The following is a 22,072-nucleotide window of genomic DNA, read 5'->3' as shown; positions in this document are numbered from 1 at the left end:
TATACTATTGTACGTGAGGCTGTCAGCAAGATCATCCTTCGATAAGACCGAAAGGCCTTCTTCAAGCTTAGGAAATCCCATACTCTTAGCCATCTCCCGGCAAACGGATATTTCCTTGTTATCCGGGAGATAGTACAGGGAATCATCTTCGTTACTACCATTGAACACTAAGGCCCCCTTCGAATATTTCAGTCTTTGGGCGTAGTGTTTGGCCTCCAAGATTTCTTCTTCAGATAATTTCTTCCCCGAAGCATGTCGAACAATGTAATCAGTATCTTCAGCTAAGGCTTTGGGGACAAGACATTTTGCTTTTTCGGCCATATCTTGCTTTGTTGTTTTGTCGGTATCTAAAATTTGATGATCCACCTTATCTTCAGGCTCGGTGGCCTTCGTCTCAGTAGGCGCTGAAGGCCCAGCTTTGGCTTCGACTTGGATTTTGGTAGCTTCGGCAGTTTTCTTGGCAGGAGCAGGAGTTAAGGCCTTCGTGGTCTCTATAACAGCGTCTAGCACGCTGGCCATCCTCCTCCTCTTGGGAGTTGCAGCAGGAGTTTTTTGCATCTTCGGCAAATCTGCCTCTGCCGGTGGGCTCAGGATTTCTGGCACTTTTATCACTTTTTCCACCTGTGGCTCTTTGGCCTTATCATCTTTAGCTTTTGCTGGCCCGACTGTAGGCACCTTCGGCACTACAGTCGACTCTTCAGCGCTCTGCACAATCGGAGCAGTTTGTCTTGCTTTGGCAGCTGAAGAGGTCCCTTCGCCAAGTTCAGGTACTATAGCCGCTTCAATATAACGCGACCGGTGGGTCAAAACCTTCACCTTTTTTCTCTTCAGCTCAGCTGGGGTGGCCGAAGCGACAGTCTTTCTCTTTTTCCCTTTCCCTCGTAGTGGGTAGTGGTAATCAGGGTATACGAAGCCAATCGCATCAAATACCCTGTTCAATCTTTTCTTGCCCCGACCCCCAAAAGCTACGGACAAAGCATTATCTTCGGCCTTGGAGTATGCCCCCAATAGCTCATCACTGGTAGCTTCAATACACTTCATTCAGTCATCGTCTGGCTCATCAAACTTCTCCCTAAATCTAAAGCTATACTTCAATTGGACTAGACCACCTTCACTGGATTCGGCAGTGGTCTCCTTCGACATATCCCAGCTCTCCACAAGTGGCCATACCCTGAAGACTATGTGCTCTTGAATCAAATCCCTCATGCCAATGAAGGAGCACATAGTACTAAAGGCCTTCTGACACTCCTCAACGTCGCCATCAATATCCACCTTCGTCCTTCGGAGGCCGAAGCGAGACCAGATGGGGCGCTGGATAACTTCCTTGATATCCTCCCTTTTCTTTAAATCATTTTTAATGTAAAACCACTCCTCCATCCAGGCTCTGGGCCATCTTTTCCAGAATGTTGGCACTGGGTGGCTTGCATTAGGGCGAGCAATAAATCCATAACAACCGAAGTTGTTATGGTACTGTTCTTTGCCATTAGCCTTCGTCTCGCATAAAAGCTCGTGCATACTGCAGAAGCACTTTGCGCTCGGCTCCAGCCCCTGGCTCCTTACAGCCCAGACAAATATCCCCATCCTGATTATAGCTTCAGGGGTTATCTGATGAAGATAGATTTGGAATATCTTTAATACTCCGACCACAAATTTACTCAGCGGAAACCGAAGGCCTGCTTTCAAGAAGCTTCGGTAAATAACAACTTCGTTTTCCTTCGGAGCAGGGGCAGTATTGTCTCCTCCAACCCTCACAAGAGACATGTCGTGAAAGTACCTCCCCCTCATAGCGTCAATATGACTCTGTTTGATAGTCGACTTTCCGAAGATAGTATGACTTGGCCTCCAGGGTCGATCCTCAGAATCTTCGTCCCCACTCTCTACGTCATAACTATCACTATCTCCAGAATCTTCGGATAAACCCTCCATGATTTCCTTAGTAATTTACTCTGTATTTGTTTTTGCCATGGACTCAATAAATTCAGGAATGAAAGGATCCACAACTTTTTCCTCTTCATACAGCTTCGTCTCCCCGATCGTTTTCTTCTCTTCAGTCATCTTCTTCTCTCCAATCATCTTCTTCTTTTCAAATTTGGAGCAAACGTGTCTTTAAACCGAAGCTCCAAAAATTCGAAAATCAGGCAAGAGCTAATGAGCAAGAGCTAAAAGTTTGAGAAAATAACGCAAATGGCAGAAATGACGTATCAAATGCTGCCGCTATGGTTCATATTTATACGCCTAGTGCTTTGCAACTTGGTGGACCCCGTTTGTCATTGACTGTTGCTATTCTAGCAAAGGAAAGGTGTTTTTTTGGACCTTCGGCTTAAGGCCTTCGGTCATATCGCAGTCTAAATTCGTTATTATAACAAATTAATACTGCGAGGGGCTACTGTTTGGGGCCTTCGTCTTCCGAAGGTCCTAAAAAATACGACTAACATGTTTCCCAAGTATAATATATGTACAGGAACCTTCGGACATGGGATAAAGTTGTACATGAGATGAAGGGCGTAGTTCAGGAGAAGGATGAACCAATGCCGAAGCTACCCGTGGAAAAGCTTTAGCTCGACAGTGGAAAATGAAACCGACTTAAAAGAGAAAAGGTTGTCTAGTCCTCGATAGATTATCCCTAGGTCAATAGTAAATGTCAAGTGCATGAATGTAATTTCATACAGACTGTGTCCTGTGCCTATAAATAGATGAACAGTGACATCGTACTGTTCATGCTGACTTGTATTCACTCGCGCGTCACACTTGGACTTTTGCCTTTTGTCAAGCCGAAGGTACAAATATAATTTGATATTGTTCATGTTCATTCGTGATGATATAATAAAGATATATTAATAATGTCATATGATTATTCATGTTATTTCTTATGTTTCATATGTTTCTTCTTTCATTAATATATATTGCGATGATGAAGGTACGTCCTTCACGACCTTCGTCCGAAGATTATTATATCCTAAGGGAGATCATGCTTCGAAAGACGAAGGGCCTTAACCATCAACATTTTGTGTTTCCTTGTTCTCAATTCATAGCAGTAGAGAACAAGTCCCTAACAGGACCCAATTCAAAAGGAGCAAAAGGACTTGAGTGTGCTGTGGACTGGCGCACCGGACTGTTCGGTGTGCCACCGAATAGTGTCCGGTGCACCAGGCCCGTACAAGGTTAAACCAGCCACTCTCGGGAAAACGCAGGCGCGCTCCGCTATAATTCACTGGACTGTTCGGTGTGCCACCGGACTGTCCGGGGAGCCAGCGGGGTAACGGCTACCTGCGAGCAACAGTCGACTCTGACAGCGCTACACTTCGCCGTCACTACACATCACTCTCAAATTGGTATAATGTTTCACTCATATTTACTTGTACCAATGGGGGAGAAAATAAATGGGGCTCTCAAAAGTCTCCGTTTTTTGCGATTAATGCCAAAGGGGGAGAAATATTAAGCCCAAAGCAAAAGGACCGCACCAACAACTTTAAAAATTTTCGAAATGATGATTTAATTGTTTTTTCACAAAAAATTTGTTTTTCCAATTGGTATCTTGTGATAAGCAATTTCTTTAATTGGTATATTTTCAAAATTGGCATCTAAATTACATACTTCCAATTGGTATCTATTAAAACCCTCTTGAAAGCTAAGAGGAGAATTTCATTCAGGGGGAGTTTTGTTTAGTCAAAGGAAAAACATTTGAATCAGGGGGAGAAAATTTCAAATCTTGAAAATGCTTCTTGCAATCTTATTTATATGCCTTTGACTATTTGCAAAAGACTTTGAAAAGATCTCCCAGAAAGATTTGCAAAAACAAAACAAGTGGTGCAAATGTGGTCCAAAATGTTAAATAAAAGAAAGCAATCCATTCATATCTAGTGAAATTATAAATTGGTTTAATTCCAAGTAACCTATGCACTTACCTTATGCAAACTAGTTCAATTCTGCACTTATATATTTGCTTTGGTTTGTGTTGGCATCAGTCACCAAAAAGGGGGAGATTGAAAGGGAAATAGGGTTAACCTTTTCCCAGTATTAATTTTGGTGGTTGAATGCCCAACACAAATAATTGACTAACTAGTTTGCTCTAGAATACATGTTCTACAGGTGCATAAAGGTTCAACACAAACCAATAAAAAGATTGAAGATAGGGTTCAAATACAAAGGAGCAAGAAACCGAGTGTGCCCTGGTCTGGCGCACCGGACAGTGTCCGGTGCATCAGGACCGTACAATCCCAAACCAGCCACTCTCGGGTTTTTGCCAACACGCTCCGCTATAATTCACCGGACTGTCCGGTGTGCTACCAGACTGTCCGGTGCACCAGCGGAGCAACGACTACTTCGTGCAATGGTCGCCTGCAAAAGCTAAAGCACATAGGAACAGTGCACAACAGTGCGTGGCAGAGCAGATCGCAGAGTCAGAGGCGCATCGGACACTGAACAGTGCCTGTCCGGTGCGCCCATCGACAGTAGCCACCCCAACGGCTTGTTGGTGGTTGAGGGCTATAAATACCCCCAACCACCACCACTCTAAGCATCCAAGATTTATGAGTATCACATTCATTACAAGAGCTCTAGCATTCACTCCTAGACACAATTCAAAAGATCAAAGCCTCTCCAAGTCCCAAATTCAAATCAAGCACTTAGTGACTTGTGAGAAAAAGATTTTGTGTTCTTTTGAGCTCTTGCCTCTTGGATTGCCTTCTTCCTTTCTCATTTCTTTTCTCAAGTGATTTGTAATCGAAGCAAGAGACACCTAAGTGTGTGGTGGTCCTTGCGGGGTCTAAGTGACCCGGGAGATTAAGGAAAAGGCTCACTCGGTCTAAGTGACCGTTTGAGAGAGGGAAAGGGTTGAAAGAGACCCGGTCTTTGTGACCACCTCAACGGGGACTAGGTTCTTTAGAACCGAACCTCGGTAAAACAAATCACCGTGTTCATCCGCTTTATTTCTTGGTTGATTTGTTTCCCCTCCCATTCGGACTCGAATTCATTTCTAACGCTAACCCTGGCTTGTAGTGTGTGCTTAAGTTTATAATTTTCAAATTCCGACTATTTACCTCCCTCTAGGCGACTTTCAATTACAAATAGTGATATGGATAACAATATAGAGTATCATATAATGCAGATAGCCTTAACACAACAGGTAGCGTACTATAGTGTCGATAGCCTTAGGATTCGAGATTTCCTTCCAACGTGGCACTGCCTAAGGACATATTTGGTTCTTTCTACTAAATTTTTGTCCGTGTCACATTTGATGTTTTGATGCTAGTTAGAAGTATTTAATATAATTTAATTACAAAACTAATTACATAAATAAGAACTAAACGACAAAACGAATCTATTAAGTCTAATCACTCTATGATTTGCATATGTTATGCTACAATGAACATTTGCTAATTATAAATTAATTATGCTTAAAAATTTAACTCGATATTTAGTCTTTATATAATTAGTTTTGTAATTAGACTATAACAAACTCTCTAATTAAAAGAGCCGTTGCCATGTCTAGAGCCGTCATTTCCTATAGTTGGAATTCGAAACCGCACCCGAACGTGGAGTTCTGTGCTCCCCGACGTCTATAGAGGCACAGACCATGTTTGCAAACAGGTATGCGTTAAGCCTTCAGTGATCGGTCCGCAGCTCACGCCACGCCCTAGTTTTTCGAAATCCTCCGAGCGGGCGCCGGGCGCTGCTCGCTCTCAAGTCTCACCCGTTCGCCATTCCGCTCGTCTCTCTCTCTCTTCCTCCCCCGCCCTCTCTCCCCCCTCGAGGGGGCGATCGACCCCAAGCCTAGCTAAGCTCGCCGCATCCTAAATCCCCAAACCACGTGCAGCTCGCCGTTGTATGTCGCAGAGCGTGGCTAATCCGGCTCGATCCGCCGGTTTGAGGTGAGTTTTTCCGCGCATTTTGGGGGAGATTTTAGGGTATTCTCTGGTGTTGTCTGTTCAGTCTGGGGAATTCACGATCAGGGTTCCGATGGAGACCACAGAGGCGGCGGCCGCGCATCCGCAGAAGGACAGTGTGAAGGTGGCCGTTAACATAAGGCCGCTCATCACGGTGGAGCTGCAGGATGGCTGCACGGATTGCGTCACAGTCACGCAAGGCGAACCTCAGGTACCGATCTGATAGTGTCTGATTGGTTTGGAATGGGACTTGGAATTGATGAGTTCATCAGCATTGCTTGTATACAAATTGAACGGGATGTACATAGGTGCTGAAGATCTTCAGATTTATGCTCAGGACCATCGTATTTGCTGATTTCCGACTCTTCTATAGTATTATATAATTTCATAGTTGAAATTACAATACACTTGTTGAATCAGATTCTGAACGAGCATATGCCTCTTTGTCAGGGTATTCATACTCGAAATGGCTAGCAAGTTCAAACATATGATCATTTGTTTCTATGTTGTTTCAGGTTCAAATTGGGCCCCATGTCTTCACTTTTGATCACGTCTATGGCAGCTCGGGCCCTTCATCATCATTAATATTTGAGCAATGCGTGCACCCCTTGATCGATGCATTGTTCAGCGGATACAATGCCACTGTTCTAGCATATGGCCAGGTGCAATTCTTTTGTGTGATGAAGTTTGTTTTGTTAGAGGATTGTCTTTTTGATGATTATTTTGTTACTTAAGTCGTTTTCCTTTGACAACCGTAGACCGGTTCTGGCAAGACATACACAATGGGTACTAACTATAGCGGTGAAGAGAACTGCGGTGGGATAATTCCTCAAGTTATGGATACAATATTTAGAAAAGTTGACACCTCAAAGGATGGCTCAGAGTTTTTAATTAGAGTATCTTTTATTGAGGTGAGATACCTAGTGGCACTTGTCTCTTTCTTATTTGTACCAGCATCTCTTAGCTTGTTATCATTGCGTGCTGTGCTGCTATGGATTTCAGATATTCAAGGAAGATGTTTTTGATTTGCTCGATGCAAATCAAGCTGCTGTAAGACTTGATGCAGGTTCTATGGCAAAAGCATCAGCCCCTGGCAGAGTGCCAATTCAAATCCGAGAGACTGCAACTGGAGGCATAATCCTTGCTGGTGTCACAGAGGCTGAGGTGAAGTCAAAAGAAGAAATGGCATCATATTTGACACGTGGGTCGTCGTCGCGTGCAACAGCAAGCACAAACATGAATATGCAGTCGAGGTACACTGTACATACATCATACATGTGTTTTCTTTCTTCAAGAACCATTAGTGCATATTACAAATGCCGTTCTGTTATTTCACTATCTTTGCTGTGCATTCTAATAATGTTCTTATTTGGATGGTGTTGCTTATCTGTAGTCGCTCTCATGCCATCTTTACAATATGTGTTGAACAAAAGAGAACATCTGGTACATCCGACAAGTCAGCCAGCAGTGACTATGATATACTATCATCAAAGTTTCACCTAGTTGATCTTGCTGGTTCTGAAAGGGCTAAACGTACTGGAGCAGATGGACATAGGCTTAAAGAAGGTAAATGAGGCCCACCAAACGTTTGTACATGTCGGTTTAGTTCATCAGATAATTGTGCAACTGGTTATAAGATTGCTGTCTATTGCATGTTCACAGGGATACACATAAATAAAGGCCTTCTAGCTCTTGGCAATGTTATAAGTGCATTAGGTGACGAAAAGAAAAGGAAAGAAGGGGCATTTGTACCATACCGGGATAGCAAATTAACCCGTCTTCTACAGGTGGGAGCCCTTATGCAAATAGTAATGTTTCAGCACTTATTTCCATGCCAATTTAGTAATATATATGTGCACCTTATCATTTGAATTTCTTTATGATAGTATTATTTAGTGCCAGATTCATGGACCTATGGACTGTATTGGGCTTACAAAGCACAAATCGTAGTATTTTGTTGTATTATTGCCTTTTGTTGTTGGATATGCATTTGGACTTGTCTCAAAGCACAAATCGTTTTTGCAGGATTCTCTAGGAGGAAACAGCAAAACAGTTATGATTGGTAGGTCTACTTTTTCAGACATATATCCTAGTCCTGGTGTTGAGGGCACTTAAATCATGCTTTGCTACTCTTTTCATGCAGCATGCATTAGCCCTGCTGATATAAATGCAGAAGAAACCATAAACACACTCAAATATGCCAATCGCGCACGCAACATTCAAAACAAAGCAGTGGTAAACCGTGATCCAGCTACAGCAGAGATGCAAAAATTGAGGAGCCAGCTGGAGCAGCTGCAAACTGAACTTTTGTTTTCTCGCAGTGGGAGTGCAGCGTTAGAAGAACTTCAGGTGGGTTTGCCTTGTCTTGACTGGCTGGCCCAACAACCAGTTGATTTTATGACCTAAGTTTGTTTCCTGTGTCTTCCAGTTGCTGCAGAAAAAGGTCTCTCTTCTTGAGCTAAAGACTTCTGAGCTTAACAATGAACTTAAGGAGAAGGAATTGTCATGTGAGCAGTTGGCAGAGCGGGCACAGGCTGCTCAGGTATCTATCAATCTATCACTTTTTTGTTCTGTTAAAAAATGCTGGATTGATGATGTAATATTTTCATTTCTCTTAGCTTGATATATGCCAAAGATCTCACTCGTGTAAAATTTCTCTATGGTAATCATATGCAATTAATTTATAGCACATGAGCTAACCAATTAGACTTGAAAATTGCTACTGACATGTCACCTTAGAATGGTAAATTTATTACGGACTTACATTTATTTAACTTTGACACAGTTGGAAAGGGATCAGTTGATGCTGAAGATTGAATCCGTGAGGAATGGAAAATCGTTGGATGATATTGAAAATATTGATAACGACCAAGTGAGTGTAACTACATATATATGTCCTAAAAGATTTATGCTCACCATTTTATACCATCTGAGAAGGACATGCCTGGTGCAGTGGTGAGAGTTGCCTCACTAAGTCACAGGTTCAAAGCAGCCTCTTCATATTTGCAGGGGGAAAGTTTGCCTCTGTTTATCCATTCCCCAGACCTCACTTATGTGTTACGCGGGAACCTCCAAACTGGGTCTGCCCCTGTATACCATTTGACCACAATCTCTTTTGTTCTTATCAGGACATGGACCTTTTGAAGGGCTACATATCAAAAATACAGCAGTTGGAGAGTGCGCTGATGCGTCAAAACTTCTCCAATGCTTGCAGACATGGCTTACATGACCAGCTTGCCATGGACCAGGACATTTTTCTAAATGAATTGGGTTCTGGATGTGAAGTAGAAACAACTGATGCTTCAAGTAAGCCACTGAGACATTTTCTCAAAGCACTTATAGTGGGAAGTGGCTTCTTTTCAATAGTTGCCCCTTTTCAGAATTATCTGACTATGCTTATAATATATTTTTTTTGTTCTTGGTCAAAAAATATTTTTTTTGGTTTTCCCACATGATGATTAATTTAGATTTTTCTTCTGAAGTTGGACTTAGTTGGGAATATAGGTTGTGCTATAGCTTGTTATAAAGATTGATGTTACTACACAAAAAACTTGAAAGAAAAACATATTCTAGTTTATTGTTTGTTTAATCATTTTCTGGAAATATGTTAGAAATCAGCAACCTTTTTCTGTATCACATTTTTTATTCACCGAACTTGTTCCTAAAACTGTCGGATATTTTCTAGCCTAAACCACTAGTGTTCTTTCCAAACTGTATATCAATAAATGTACTATTTTCAGATGAAGTTGATGAAGAAGAAAAGGAGAGGGAACATTCATTCATGCAAGACCAACTTGATAAAGAGCTGCAGGAACTAGATAAACGACTTCAGCAAAAGGAGGTACTAGTTCCCTGTCTCTACTATTCTGACCTCTTTGTTTGTTAAGCCCTACCAACACTAGACATTTTATTTTTATTTTACATGTACTAATGTGTTATGTATCCTCAATCTACTAGCCTATTATTTTGTGCCTTGATTCAACTTGTAGAGTATAATTATACCTCCTTTTCATGTTTCAAAAGGCAGAGATGAAACAATTTGCCAAGAGTGATACTTCTGTTCTCAAGCAACATTATGAAAAGAAGTTAACTGACTTGGAGCAAGAAAAGAAAGCTCTTCAGGTTTATACTAGCATACCTTGCTGACACTATGCTCTTCTTTTCCTGACACGCTAGTAACACCATTCTTGTTTGTAGAAAGAAATAGAGAATCTTCGCCATGCATTAACCAACATATCTTCTTCTATGGATGATAATGCTCAAAAAGTTAAAGAAAACTATCTTCAGAAGCTGAATGCACTTGAGTCCCAGGTTTGTACATTCAACTAAGTGTTTGTTGCATTGCATTCCTCATCATATACTAACAACACACCATTTGCAGGTCCATGAGCTCAAGAAAAAGCAGGAAGCTCAACAACAGCTTCTAAGGCAGAAACAGAGGAGTGATGAGGCAGCAAAGCGCTTACAAGAAGATATTCAGCGTATAAAATCTCAGAAGGTGTTTTCTCCTCCAAATGTTTCTGAATGTGATTTAAATTTTTTTTCCTGACATATGTTCCTTTCATTCGATGTAGGTTCAACTTCAACAAAAGATCAAGCAAGAGTCTGAACAGTTTAGGTCTTGGAAGGCTGCCCGTGAAAAGGAAGTACTTCAGGTAATTGTTCTTACTGGTCGTTGATCATCTTTATGAACTTCTTTCTCAAAGACCTTATTGTGATAGTGCTGCATTTCCATTAATTAGCTCAAGAAGGAAGGGAGACGAAATGAATATGAGATGCACAAGCTCTTGGCCTTAAATCAGAGGCAGAAGATGGTAAGTTTCCTCATTTTTTCCCCTTTCAGGTTTACGATAACATGATTGTCGCCTACACCATTCTGCTTGAAATTGTAGGTCTTACAGAGGAAAACTGAGGAAGCAGCTGCTGCTACAAAAAGATTGAAGGAGTTGCTGGAAGCAAAGAAGTCATCACGTGAAACATATGGTAGGAAGCTATGGCCAATGGATTAATATTCTTTACCATTAAGTTTCATGTGTGCTCATTATTCATAGCTGATCATATTTTTACTACTTGTTTTGGTTACCTGATTTTTCAGGCAGTGCAAATGGTTCGGGGATGCAGGTATCCTTCGAGAAACCTTTGTTAGGGAATGGGAAAACTATTCCCCATCTGCCTTTTATGCTGTGTCTGAAACATTATTTTTATGTGTCACTAGGCCTTAATACGAGCTATTGACGATGAACTAGAAGTCACTGTAAGAGCACACGAATTACGCTCATATTACGAGCGACAAATGCAAGAGTAAGTCTTTGTTGTGCTTTGATAATTTGTAGATGCTGACCTTCTAGTGCTTTTGTTATTTTGTGGTGCGCTATATATGCATGTATGTGCATTATTTTGGGCATTTTTATGATGAGACATAGATTTGTAGTTATTCAATGAAAATATGAACTCAAAATAATTTGCTATTGTGCTCCCTTGTGGTTAGACCACTAGAGCTTTGGGCCAATCCATAGGACAGTGCCTTTAAATGTTGAATAGGTTCTGTTCCTTCTGCCAAGTTGTTTATATTACAACTCCATTGATTTCCCAACACAATTCTGTGAAGAGAAATAATGGGATTGTAGTAAGATTTTGCATTGACCATAATCTATAACACTATATAATCCACCAGTTTAAATTTTGCAAAATCCACCCAACTAAATCACCCCACACATCTATAACCCCCGCTAAATCCACCATACAAATTGCACTCAAACTTAACACACCATTGAAACCAACGGTTCAGATCGCTGGATAACCCTCTCCCTTACTTAAATCTAATTGACATCATCCCTCCCTTTCCCCCTCCCCCGTGTCCCGCCGCCCCCTCCGCCTCACGTATCCGTCGCCCTTAACTCCTCCTCTTGCACCGCCGCTGTCGTCGACCTCTTCCCTCTACTATCCGGGATTGTTGCGTTAGCACGGGCTATATGCTAGTATGTTAAAAATATTTACGAAACTGTGGCATCATTAACTGTCTCCAAAATTCCTGATTTGATATACCTATATCGATTATTCACTCCTTTTCTTTCTAACCTCAGCAGCATAATATATGAACTGTAGTTGAAATATGCTGGATTCTGTATCCGTGTTCCACGGCATTAGCTTTTGCACAACTGCCCTGTTTGAAATTTCTTTTTTCCTCCTTGAAATAGGAGAGCAGCAATATCCAAGGAAATAGCAAAACTAAAGGAGGAATCAAAGCACAAGATCAGGTTTGGTGATTTACATCCCTTTTTATTTTTATAAGGATTAATTGATCTGTTATAGTGTCTCTGAATTGTTCCTTACTAGTTGTTATTTCTGTAGTGATTGTCCTCAAGCTATGTCACCTAGTGCTAGAAGTTCTAGGATATCAGCATTAGAGAATATGTTGTCCTCCTCATCTAGTGCTATGGTATCTATGGCTTCTCAACTGTCAGAAGCAGAGGAGCGGGAGCGTGTATTCAATGGTAAAGGTAGATGGTACCATGTCAGGTCCCTCCCAGAGGCAAAGAATATAATGAATTACCTTTTCCAGTTAGCATCATCTGCAAGGTATGCCGTAATTTACATTCCTTCAAAGGATTTTATGATGGACGGCATGTATGCGCATTCTTGGTTTCCAGATACTTATTTTCTCTATTTTGCTTCTAGGTCTCAAGTACTGGATAAAGAAGTAATTTGTAATGAAAAAGAACACACCATTACTGAATTGAAGGAAAAGGTGGTTGTGCTTAATGGTGGAATTAGGCAGTTGGAAACACAAGTGAGGGATCTAAGGAGCCAAAATACACAGGTAAGGATTCTCCCAATTTGTACTGTGCAAATTCCATGGCACCAAACTAAAAAAATTATTTTGTATTACGATATTTAGATATAATTTTGGTTGTGATCCTACGTGCTAACAGTTTCTTGTTTAATCTAATTGGCAGCTTTTCACTGCATTGAACAATGCAAAGAAATCTGCTAGGTCGAATGGCACTGGATTTGCTGGGCGTAAGGTATTTTTCTTTTGTGAGTGCCTTGAAGTTTATCTAGAACTCATCAGTGATGTTCATAGTTAGTATGCACTCTTTGCTATTTTTTCTTGTTAGATGTCTGACTATCCCTCATACATGCAGAGTGTTCGATCTTCCCAGCATTTTGGTTATAGTAAGGACAACTTCAATTGGGTGGATGATATGGACATTTCAGACAGTGAGCACTCGGATGAGTTAGAGAATATGAGTGATGGATCCGATTCAGACTGGGTACAGTCGACGAGGAAAGCCAAAAAACACCAGAGAAGAGTGTCTAGCCATTCAAATCCTAACCTGGATTGTCAAAATACACAAGGCAGTGCAGAACCAGAGAAGCCCTCAGATGAAAAGTGCATTTTGCCCAAATACATTTCATCAGACGGCTGTTCATGCTCAAAATCCTCCTCATGCAAGACCAACAAATGCGAGTGCAGAGGGTCAGGTGCACAATGCGGTGCAGGCTGTGGTTGTAAGGATTCCAAATGTTCTAACAGGGATTCTTCTACTATAGAAAAAGCCAATCAGGGAGCCATGCTTCTTCAGACCGCGTTTTCTGAGAAGGAAGCCCAAGATGCAAAGCCAAGAAAGCCTTTGACTAACATTGGTAATAATGTGGTAAGTACTGTGCTTTATTTCTTGATGCTGTAGCTAACCACCACATTAATCATTCCATCTGCACAATTCCAACTAAGGCCTTGTTCGGTTAATCCCGTTACCCATGGATTGGGTGGGATTGGAAAAAATTAAGAAAAGGTTTGACTTAGTTGGGATTTAAACTCACCCAATCCCACTCAATCCATGTGGATTGGGAGCTAACCGAACAGACCCTAATGTGGAGTACAGGAGTAGTTCGTAGCAGCATCTGGTGTTGTGCCATTGTGGTATCATCACCTCAATCTGTGCAACTGTTGTGTTCTCAGGTTAACCAAACTGCCGAGACAAAGAAGCCCAGGAAAAACCGGCGCAAGTCGGCAATTCAACTCGTCCCAGGACCTCTCCTGCCGTCCGAGCCAGTGGCCACCGAAGCTGCCCCTCGGGACATTGCCAACATTCCCCTCAAGCTACCGAGAGCCATGTCCTCGGTGACTCCTGCGGAGAGCAACCCTCCCCTCACAGACCGCAATGCTGCCAAACCCGACGAATCAGTGAGCACCGGCAGCAAGAATAGCACCGGAGCTGCAGCCACGAGAGCACCGTCTCAGCTGAGAAAAAACGCAACCACCGAGAAGGAGAACCAGTTGCGATAATCCGATTGCTGACATGCAGTATCCGTGACTCCGTGTCGCTTAAGCCTTCTGTTTAACAGTGGGGGAGGCTGCCTCGGCGTCCTTTGGAGAGGCAGGTAGACTCTGGAAGGGCTGGCGCTCTCGGGTTCCTGTGGGAAATGGCGTGTTCTGTGGAAAGCCTTAGCTCTGCTTTGGCTGGAATGCGACCTTCTTGTATAATGGAAAAGTAACATGCTGGATTAAGCTATGTCAGTCTCGTAAATGGTCTCCGTTCATTTTGAACATACTGAGGAAATCAATCTGCGCATCTGTATGCTTAGACTGGTACACTGCAGGATGCACATTTCCTCCACAGTTCGACAGCATAACAGATGCAATCGTATATATCGTTGCAACCAAGTGGTGTTCTTTTGAGATTATAATATATCTTGAAAAAGTCAAAGGTAAAAGAACTTTTTTTTAAAAAAATAGACAAATTTGTTGGATTATACCTAGACAGATTATAAACTCAAACAAAGACTCCCTAAGGCATGATCACATCAGGGCAACAACTAATATACAATTAGGTCTGATGTGTAAGCGTGCAAAGGGAGGTTTCTGATTCATTAGATTATGATTCAACCATGTATCACATTTAACATTTAAACCCTGCCTCCACTAGCTCGTGTAGATTTATAGAAACCCTCTTAACAAACCACGATTATGTCTACAGTTAGATCATGATCTAATGGACCAATAAGCTCGCTTGCACATTTGTACGTAAGGTCTGATTGCATATTAGTTGTTGTCGTAGAGTACTATTTGTATTCAACAGTTGTTGCTTAGAGATGAGTCAGTATCTCTTTTGGTACATGTGCAGCTGTATATATTGGTTAAACCCAAGAACTAGATATTGAGGTGGAAGAATTTTTCAAAAAATATTTAGACGTGGTGCAAGAGTTGTTTTTTAAATACATATATTTTTAAAAAGTTTTTCCACCTTTGTTCTAGTGAAAGAACTTTTTTAAAAAAAACTAGACAAATTTGTTGGATTATATAATCTAGATAGATTATAATCCTAAACAAAGACTCCCTAAGACACAATGCAATCAGACCTTATGTGCAAGCGTGCAAGCGAGTTTCTTGGCCCGTTAGATTATGATCTAATTGTAGATATGATCGTGGTTTGTTAGAGTGGTTTCTATAAATCTACACGAGTTGGTAGTGTAAGAGTTTAAATGTTAAATATGATACATGGTTGGATCATAATCCAACGAACCAGAAACCTTGCTTGCACACCTTGCAAATGAGACCTAATTGTATACTAGGTACGTGCCCGTGCGATGCCACGGAACGTGATTACAATGATGACGCCAAAATACGTGATTAAACATAGATACATAACGATATAAATACATATTATTATTATAAATATTTTGATCCAGATATTATTATAAATAACGCACAGAAGGATGTCAGTGTCGCGATAGTGAATCCCTCTGTGTGTTATTTCTTAGACGCCGACGTGGATAAGCCTGGTCCAGATATGCGTGATCAATCTTGTTTCTGCCAAGAGTAGGCACCGACGACTACAATATGTGCCCCAGAGTAAGAAAAATAATCCAAAACTCAGCGGTTAGAATTCTATTGCGATATTCTTAATGAAAGAAATCCGGAGAATATAAGCACTGATGTCTCACATAGTTAAGGGAATAAAAAACACAAGAAACATCAAATAGATAACCACCATTCAACGCGTGTGGGATTTATATCACAAATTCAACACAATTACATGAGAAAAGAGGGAGAGCAGATAGAAAGGGAGGTCATTGTGGCTCCATTTATAGCTGGTGAGGGCACTGCCGATTTCCACCTTTCATCAATGGAGAAATTTGGGAAGGAAAGAGATTCACACATTCAAGAAAACACAGCAGAGTAAAATATAGGAAAGGATCCACCTCGCCTAAAATTTGGTGGTTGTACATCACTCGCACTCGCATTTGTTTGTTGCACGGAGGTAAATAAGGCAATAAATAACGCACAGAGGGAAACTTGTCTACACAATGTGAGATGTTAGCAGAAACCGTAGGAAAAACAAAGTAGATCAACCAACAAATCACAGAACACGACACACAAATTTACGTGAAAACCCCTTCAATGCGAAGGGAAAACCCACGGTCATCGGTTAGTTATTTCGGACTAAAAGCAATATATTGGAGGATGTGTCTCAGGCATTGTTGAGGTCATTGACTTGAGCTCAAGCAAATTGATAGGAAGCTACCCAAATGATGCCTCCTAGTTTCAGAACTTAATGTCACTAAAATTGCAGAACAATTCATTGTCAGGGTCTCTCCCTTCGGTGATAGGTACCTACCAGAAGTTATCTATCCTTGATCTCAGTCATAACACACTCGAGGGAATTGTGTTGCCTACTTTCTTCATGTCACCAACTTTGACTGCGTTAAATCTTTCTAGAAATAAATTTTCTAGAACTATTCCATTTCAGAGCACCCATTCAATGGAATCAATACTTCTTTCATCTCAACCGGGTCTCAGGATTGTTGATCTGTCCAACAATTCTTTGATTGGACCATTGCCACCAGATATCTCTAAATTGCAAAAACTTGAGTTCCTCATTCTTATGATGAACAAATTATCCAGGGAGATTCATAGTGAGATATGCAAGCTTCAAGCACTGGAGTAAATTGACTTATCACACAACCACCTTACGGGCAGAACAAGTGCATTGCTCTATTCTTACTTGGGAAGGGAAACTGACATGAAGATTTTGTCAATATTCTATACATCAAAATTAGTATTTCAGAAAATAAACATATTACAATAAATGTCCTATCATATTTTCAATACCTAAAACTTTTAGGAGACATTCTAATCAAGGCGCATAGGCCGATGAGTTTGTTCCCTCTCCCATATTCCATTTTTGTTCCTATATCCCTTCTCCCATAGTCAATTTTGCTAGGATTTATTTCTCCCTTTCAAATAAAATGTTGGTGCACAACGATTATATAAAATTGAATTAATACATGTTACTATTAATCTTAATATCTAACAAATTCTCCTAGTAATTGATTCGCCAACTGAAGAAAATGTCTCATTGAGCTGAATATGCAGTCCCCCATCTCACTTGAGCCATGTCTGCTACTTCTCCTACCAGCTAACAGAGGACCAGTGGAATCCATTGATGTGCTTCTCGCATAACCCAGGTGATTCCACTTAGAAACATTATTCCTAGCCAAGGAGCTTTCCATTCTTTCTCAGGATTGTTTCTTCGGCTACAAAGATAGATAACAACCCTGCACAAAAGTCAATGTTATGGCATGAATCAATAATCCATGATTCATAATTTTCCTTTCTTTTCTTTCATTTAAAATTCACAAGTCATATAAATTCTGGAAGCAGGGGAACCAAACAATGTCCAGAACAAAAAATATAGGACAACACATTTATAAGTATTTAGACAATTTATGCCAAATAGGAACCAAAACAATGATTAGTGATAGAAAAAGAATTTATAAGATAATGACTCCATGTTTAAGCATAATGTGTTAGTTATGTACCAAAGAATGGTAGGAGAAAGGCAACACATCGAGTACGCAGCATAACAGCGAAGACTATCCGTCATAAACCTTGCTGGACACAACCCTTCCATACTCTAAGCTAATGGTTTTATCACTAAAGAATATCTGCAAGTGATTAAGGATGAAGAAATCCCATAAAGGATTCAAACAATTTCAGGAATGTAACGCCATCCTAAAAACCTCAACTTACAGAGTTGATAACTAAGATGTGTAAGGATACTTTGTGAAAGGAATGATCACCTGAAACAAAAAAATAGCACAATGAGGGTTCTCACTTCTCACTTAATTGAATCACTACCAAGGGTTCCCACTTAATTGAATCAGAGAAACCGACAATAATAGTTATCGTGGTCCATCGTGCAACTTTTGCTGCAAATGAATCTTTCAGAAGATTGAAAGTTATTTATGAGAGCATCTTGTCTCCAAACATGAGGTAGCCTATAATAGATATAGCACCATAAATTGCCGTGCATATTGCAAAATTGAATAACACGGTTAGACATAACATTGAGAAAAATGATTACTAAACAATAAGAGCGACTCCCACCAGAATGCAGTTCAAATTGAGATAGTTATACATACCATATGTAGAGAGCCCTGTTGAATTTGGTACGATCGCACATTGACTAATAGATATTTGGAAACACTGAGTGCCAGCGTAGCAAAAACCATAAATGTCAATTGCAAATGGTATACCATCCCACTTCACCTTTTTCGTTGGTTAGTCCGAGCATGCTGGCGCGCGAGCGCAACACTGGTCAGAGTAACCTACTACATTTATTTCACATGTATTTGGATTTGATTGAAATGTACAAGGTTAAAATGAGTTGAGTGGAGATATAGTCCCTGACATAACTTGGTGTAGATTTTGAGGACCTCTGCAATATATGTACTACATAAATTTGTTTGATGTACAATTCTTTAGTAAAGAATGGAATAATGAGACTGAAAATAACAACCTAAGTTCTAAGGAGCACTTATATGTGCAATAGGTCTACAGTGCAAAAATAAAGCATCTAATGTAAATTTATATTATATACGTTGTTAAATGGTCACTGGGTTAAGGTCAGTGATTATGTGGTTAGCTAATGGCTTCTAGAACTTGTTGTATGTCCAACACAATCCAATATTTTAGTTACTGCCATCATGCATATAGAAAATAATTAACAATAAAGGAATAGTTTTACCTTGTCACTAATATCATTCAAGTAGAGACTGAACCACAGTAACGACTTTGTCCTTTTGAGGAACTCGGCAACAGGACACAAGCTTAAGGAAGAATGTGTTGATCTCCACGATCATGAAGACAACACAAATGAACAACACTTGGATGGACCGCAGTGGCCCCATGAAAGGATGCCACTGATCCTTGTCCCATTGGGTTGGAGTGAACTGGCTCAAGAATTTTGTTGACCTGCAAGCCAAGCTAAGAGAGTAAGACCAGACTGCTAGTCTGCACAGGTTGCGTTCAAATTCTAATACAAATTCACACTGAATTCTCTAGTTGCTAATGTTTAGGTGCTCCATGTGTTGCTCAAGTAAGAGCTAATCAACACGGCTGAACCAACCTTGAACCTTCGAATTTGTGGTGAAATCAAAGAACTGGAGAAATGAGTCATCAGGTAGGAACCTAGAGAAAGGTTGGCAACTCCCTCTGCATTCATGCAAGCACAATGCATTTTATGTGTTTTTTACATTATGCAGTTACTGAACGGTTGAGAAGCTAAAATTAAAGAGGAAAAGTAAAAGTTGTTGATTGCTTTGCAACGAAGCAGCTGATATAGCTTTGTGGATTACTGCTGCTGGACAAAAATGATCGCATAACCAGCCTTTAAGAAATACACGTATCACCAGAAATTAAAACAAGGTTGAGTACTTTAGAGTACTTACTGTTCATCAAACTTGTGCGTGAGGATGTCCTTGTTGTTCATCAAACTTCAAAGTACTCCAGTCTTCATATGTCGTCCTTGATCTTCCTAGAGAGCTGGATGACCAACTTGTGTGTGAGGAGGTCCTTGCTGACGGTGCCGTGGAAGTAGATGCACTTCTGGCTCTGCGACAGCTCTGGGCTTGATCTTCCTAGAAATACACGTATCACTCAGCTGTCAGCAGCCACCGTCCCTGCTTAGCTCCGACCGATCCTCCAGACGCTGAGACCGCATCCATCCACGATCACCGCCTGTCGCGCCTCCACTGTCGACGCCAGCAGCGAAGCATCAGTCATAGGCGAAGGATGCCTTCTACCGCCTGCGGGCCTTGCCGTCGGAGCACTGGGAGCTCCGGCCGCCGCAATTCTTGCGCCGTCCGTCGTCCGCCGTCAGCCGCACCCGCATCCGCGAGATCTCCAGCTTCAGCTCCCAGATCTCAACATCGGGGATCCGCGGCCATGGATGGAAGGGCGCAGAGGGAGCGTATGGGAAGAATCGCGGCGCGTAGGGATCCGCGACCATGGATGGAAGGGCGCAGAGGGAGCGCGACTGCCATGGATGGAAGGGGTGACGTGATTTGCGGGCATGGAAGGGCATGGTCGTGTGATTTGCGGGCGCGGTGGCTGTCCTCGGCTGGCCGCGAGGACGACGGCGGGGGCTGCGGGTGCGGGGAGGGGAATCGCGGGCGGAGTGGAGGACGCGAGGACATGGAAGGGCATGGTCACGTGATTTGCGGGCGTGACAGCTGTCCTAGGCAGGTCGCGAGGACGGCGGCGGGGGCTGCGGGCGCGGGGAGTCACGGGCGGAGGAATCGGGATGGAAGAGGGGAATCGCGCGATGGCAGAACCGTGCGTCTGTGGACGCCCACACTAAAGACATAAGGAGTAGTAGAGATTAGTTATTTCCGTACTCTACAGGGATACACAGTTTGCTCTAAGTAGCAGAAGCGGCCACAAACCATGAAAAGATAGGCGATCAGGTCAGCTTTGTTGACTGTGACGGTGCTTGTTCATACAGTGCTTGTCGACGCAGCTTGTTCGTGCATCTAGCCACCGCGGTGTGGAAAACGTTTTCGCCGCCCTCGCTCTGCAGTGGTGGAATCCGACTGAGCTCAGCATGTCCAGATTTTTTCTTTTTCAGCCCTACTTTTGAAAAATATTTACGTTTGGACCCCCAGAAATTTTATATGCAAGTTTGGACCCGATACTCGGCGCCGAGGTAACACAGTTCGGCGTCACAGGCTATGACGCCGATGTGTGACGTGACAACAACGGCTACCTGCGCCTAGGGCTGACATGGCACTGACGCGGCGCCGATGCGGCCTCGTAGCTCAGCGCTACAGATCTTGGCGCCGAGCTACGGAGGCCTATAAAACAGCCGCGCTGCTGGCCGAGAGCAGTAGATTTCCTCTCATTTCAAAACTTCATCAAAATTTGTTGGATTCAAAGATTCGAGTTGGTTCACTTCGTAGACCATGGTATGGTGCCCAACTGATTTGTTTTGTATATTGGGTTGTTAGTTTCATAGTTGCTCATAGTTTCATAGTTTGTGTAAACCTATTATATTATCATTTCGATTATTAGTTTCATAGTTGCTTATATATATAATATATATAGTATCATTAATATGATGAGTATATTTTATTTGATAGTTTGTGTAAACCTGTTATAAAGCATATTAGGTACAAATGATAATTATAATCGTTTATTAGATGAAAGACATGTACCAAAAGGCGTTGTGGCAGAAGAGAGGTCGTCATCGGGAGTTATATCCGGACGTATCTAGTAAGGATGCTCCTGTTCCTCCTGAACTCCACGTGCCTAACTGTGACTGTGGCAGACTGGCTTGGGTATGTCAATCCAAACATCCAGACACGGCTGCTCGCTGCTTCTACCTTTGTGGCGGTTTTGACGTACGTAGCTTATGACTTGTGACTTAATTTTGTTCGCATTTATTATTTTGTAGATGTGTAATAGTGCTTCGTTCCATTGTTTTAGGGGCACCTGAGGTGTTTCTTTTTCCAGTGGATCGATAGTCCTGATAAATTTGACCCTCGATATCTTCTTTTCGCTAATTGGTTGAGTGGAAGGACTAGTCATGAGCGTTTTAAGCGTTGGGTACCTCCTCCCCCGAATCCTCCACCAATGACGGATGTGGAGAAGGAGGTAGCAACAGAAAGACGGATGGACTCACCGCCTCGATGCGATTGTGGAGACCGTGTTGTCATCGACGAAGACCATGAGAAGCAGTTCGTGTGTCCGAACATTGATTATGTGAGCCCATCGATACGCTAAATGTATAGACTAGTTATTTTTTCAATAAATTACTAATTTATTCTCCTGCAGCCGTACAGGTGGCATAAGTGTCGTTTCAGAGAGTGGTTGTATGGTCCTTTGTCCCATTGGCCAGAGC

General features: G+C 41.8%; 1 protein-coding gene and 1 pseudogene across 3 annotated transcripts; one reads left to right on the top strand and one right to left on the bottom strand.

Annotated features, from left to right (window-relative positions):
- The first annotated feature begins 5,568 nt into the window (after positions 1-5,568).
- On the top strand, positions 5,569-14,553 carry LOC103627713 (kinesin-like protein KIN-4C). Its single transcript, XM_008648022.4, has 27 exons — positions 5,569-5,870; positions 5,952-6,096; positions 6,401-6,547; positions 6,644-6,796; positions 6,888-7,138; positions 7,279-7,451; positions 7,548-7,672; positions 7,911-7,947; positions 8,029-8,234; positions 8,314-8,427; positions 8,671-8,757; positions 9,014-9,191; positions 9,626-9,726; positions 9,909-10,007; positions 10,083-10,196; positions 10,267-10,383; positions 10,460-10,540; positions 10,628-10,699; positions 10,778-10,868; positions 10,981-11,006; positions 11,101-11,186; positions 12,083-12,142; positions 12,237-12,464; positions 12,564-12,705; positions 12,842-12,910; positions 13,031-13,543; positions 13,849-14,553. The coding sequence occupies exons 1-27, from the start codon at positions 5,827-5,829 to the stop codon at positions 14,173-14,175; spliced, it is 3,786 nt and encodes a 1,261-aa protein (XP_008646244.1). The 5' UTR covers positions 5,569-5,826; the 3' UTR covers positions 14,176-14,553.
- Positions 14,554-16,923: 2,370 nt separating this feature from the next.
- LOC100304419 (amino acid transporter - CDP-diacylglycerol--serine O-phosphatidyltransferase pseudogene) lies at positions 16,924-20,333 on the bottom strand (annotated as a pseudogene). Of its 2 annotated transcripts, NR_159412.1 has the most exons (4): positions 19,623-20,323; positions 17,923-19,146; positions 17,712-17,837; positions 17,109-17,447 (listed from the first exon to the last, which is right to left on the bottom strand). The product of NR_159412.1 is annotated as an amino acid transporter - CDP-diacylglycerol--serine O-phosphatidyltransferase pseudogene, transcript variant 2 (transcript). The 2 variants fall into 2 exon arrangements; NR_159411.1 differs by lacking the exon at positions 17,712-17,837 and having other exon boundaries at positions 16,924-17,447; positions 17,973-19,146; positions 19,623-20,333.
- Positions 20,334-22,072: the final 1,739 nt, after the last annotated feature.

This window comes from Zea mays, chromosome 5 (assembly GCF_902167145.1).
Source record: "Zea mays cultivar B73 chromosome 5, Zm-B73-REFERENCE-NAM-5.0, whole genome shotgun sequence".
In the NCBI taxonomy this organism is placed as follows: Eukaryota; Viridiplantae; Streptophyta; class Magnoliopsida; order Poales; family Poaceae; genus Zea; species Zea mays.
This window is presented reverse-complemented; position numbering and strand designations above follow the sequence as displayed.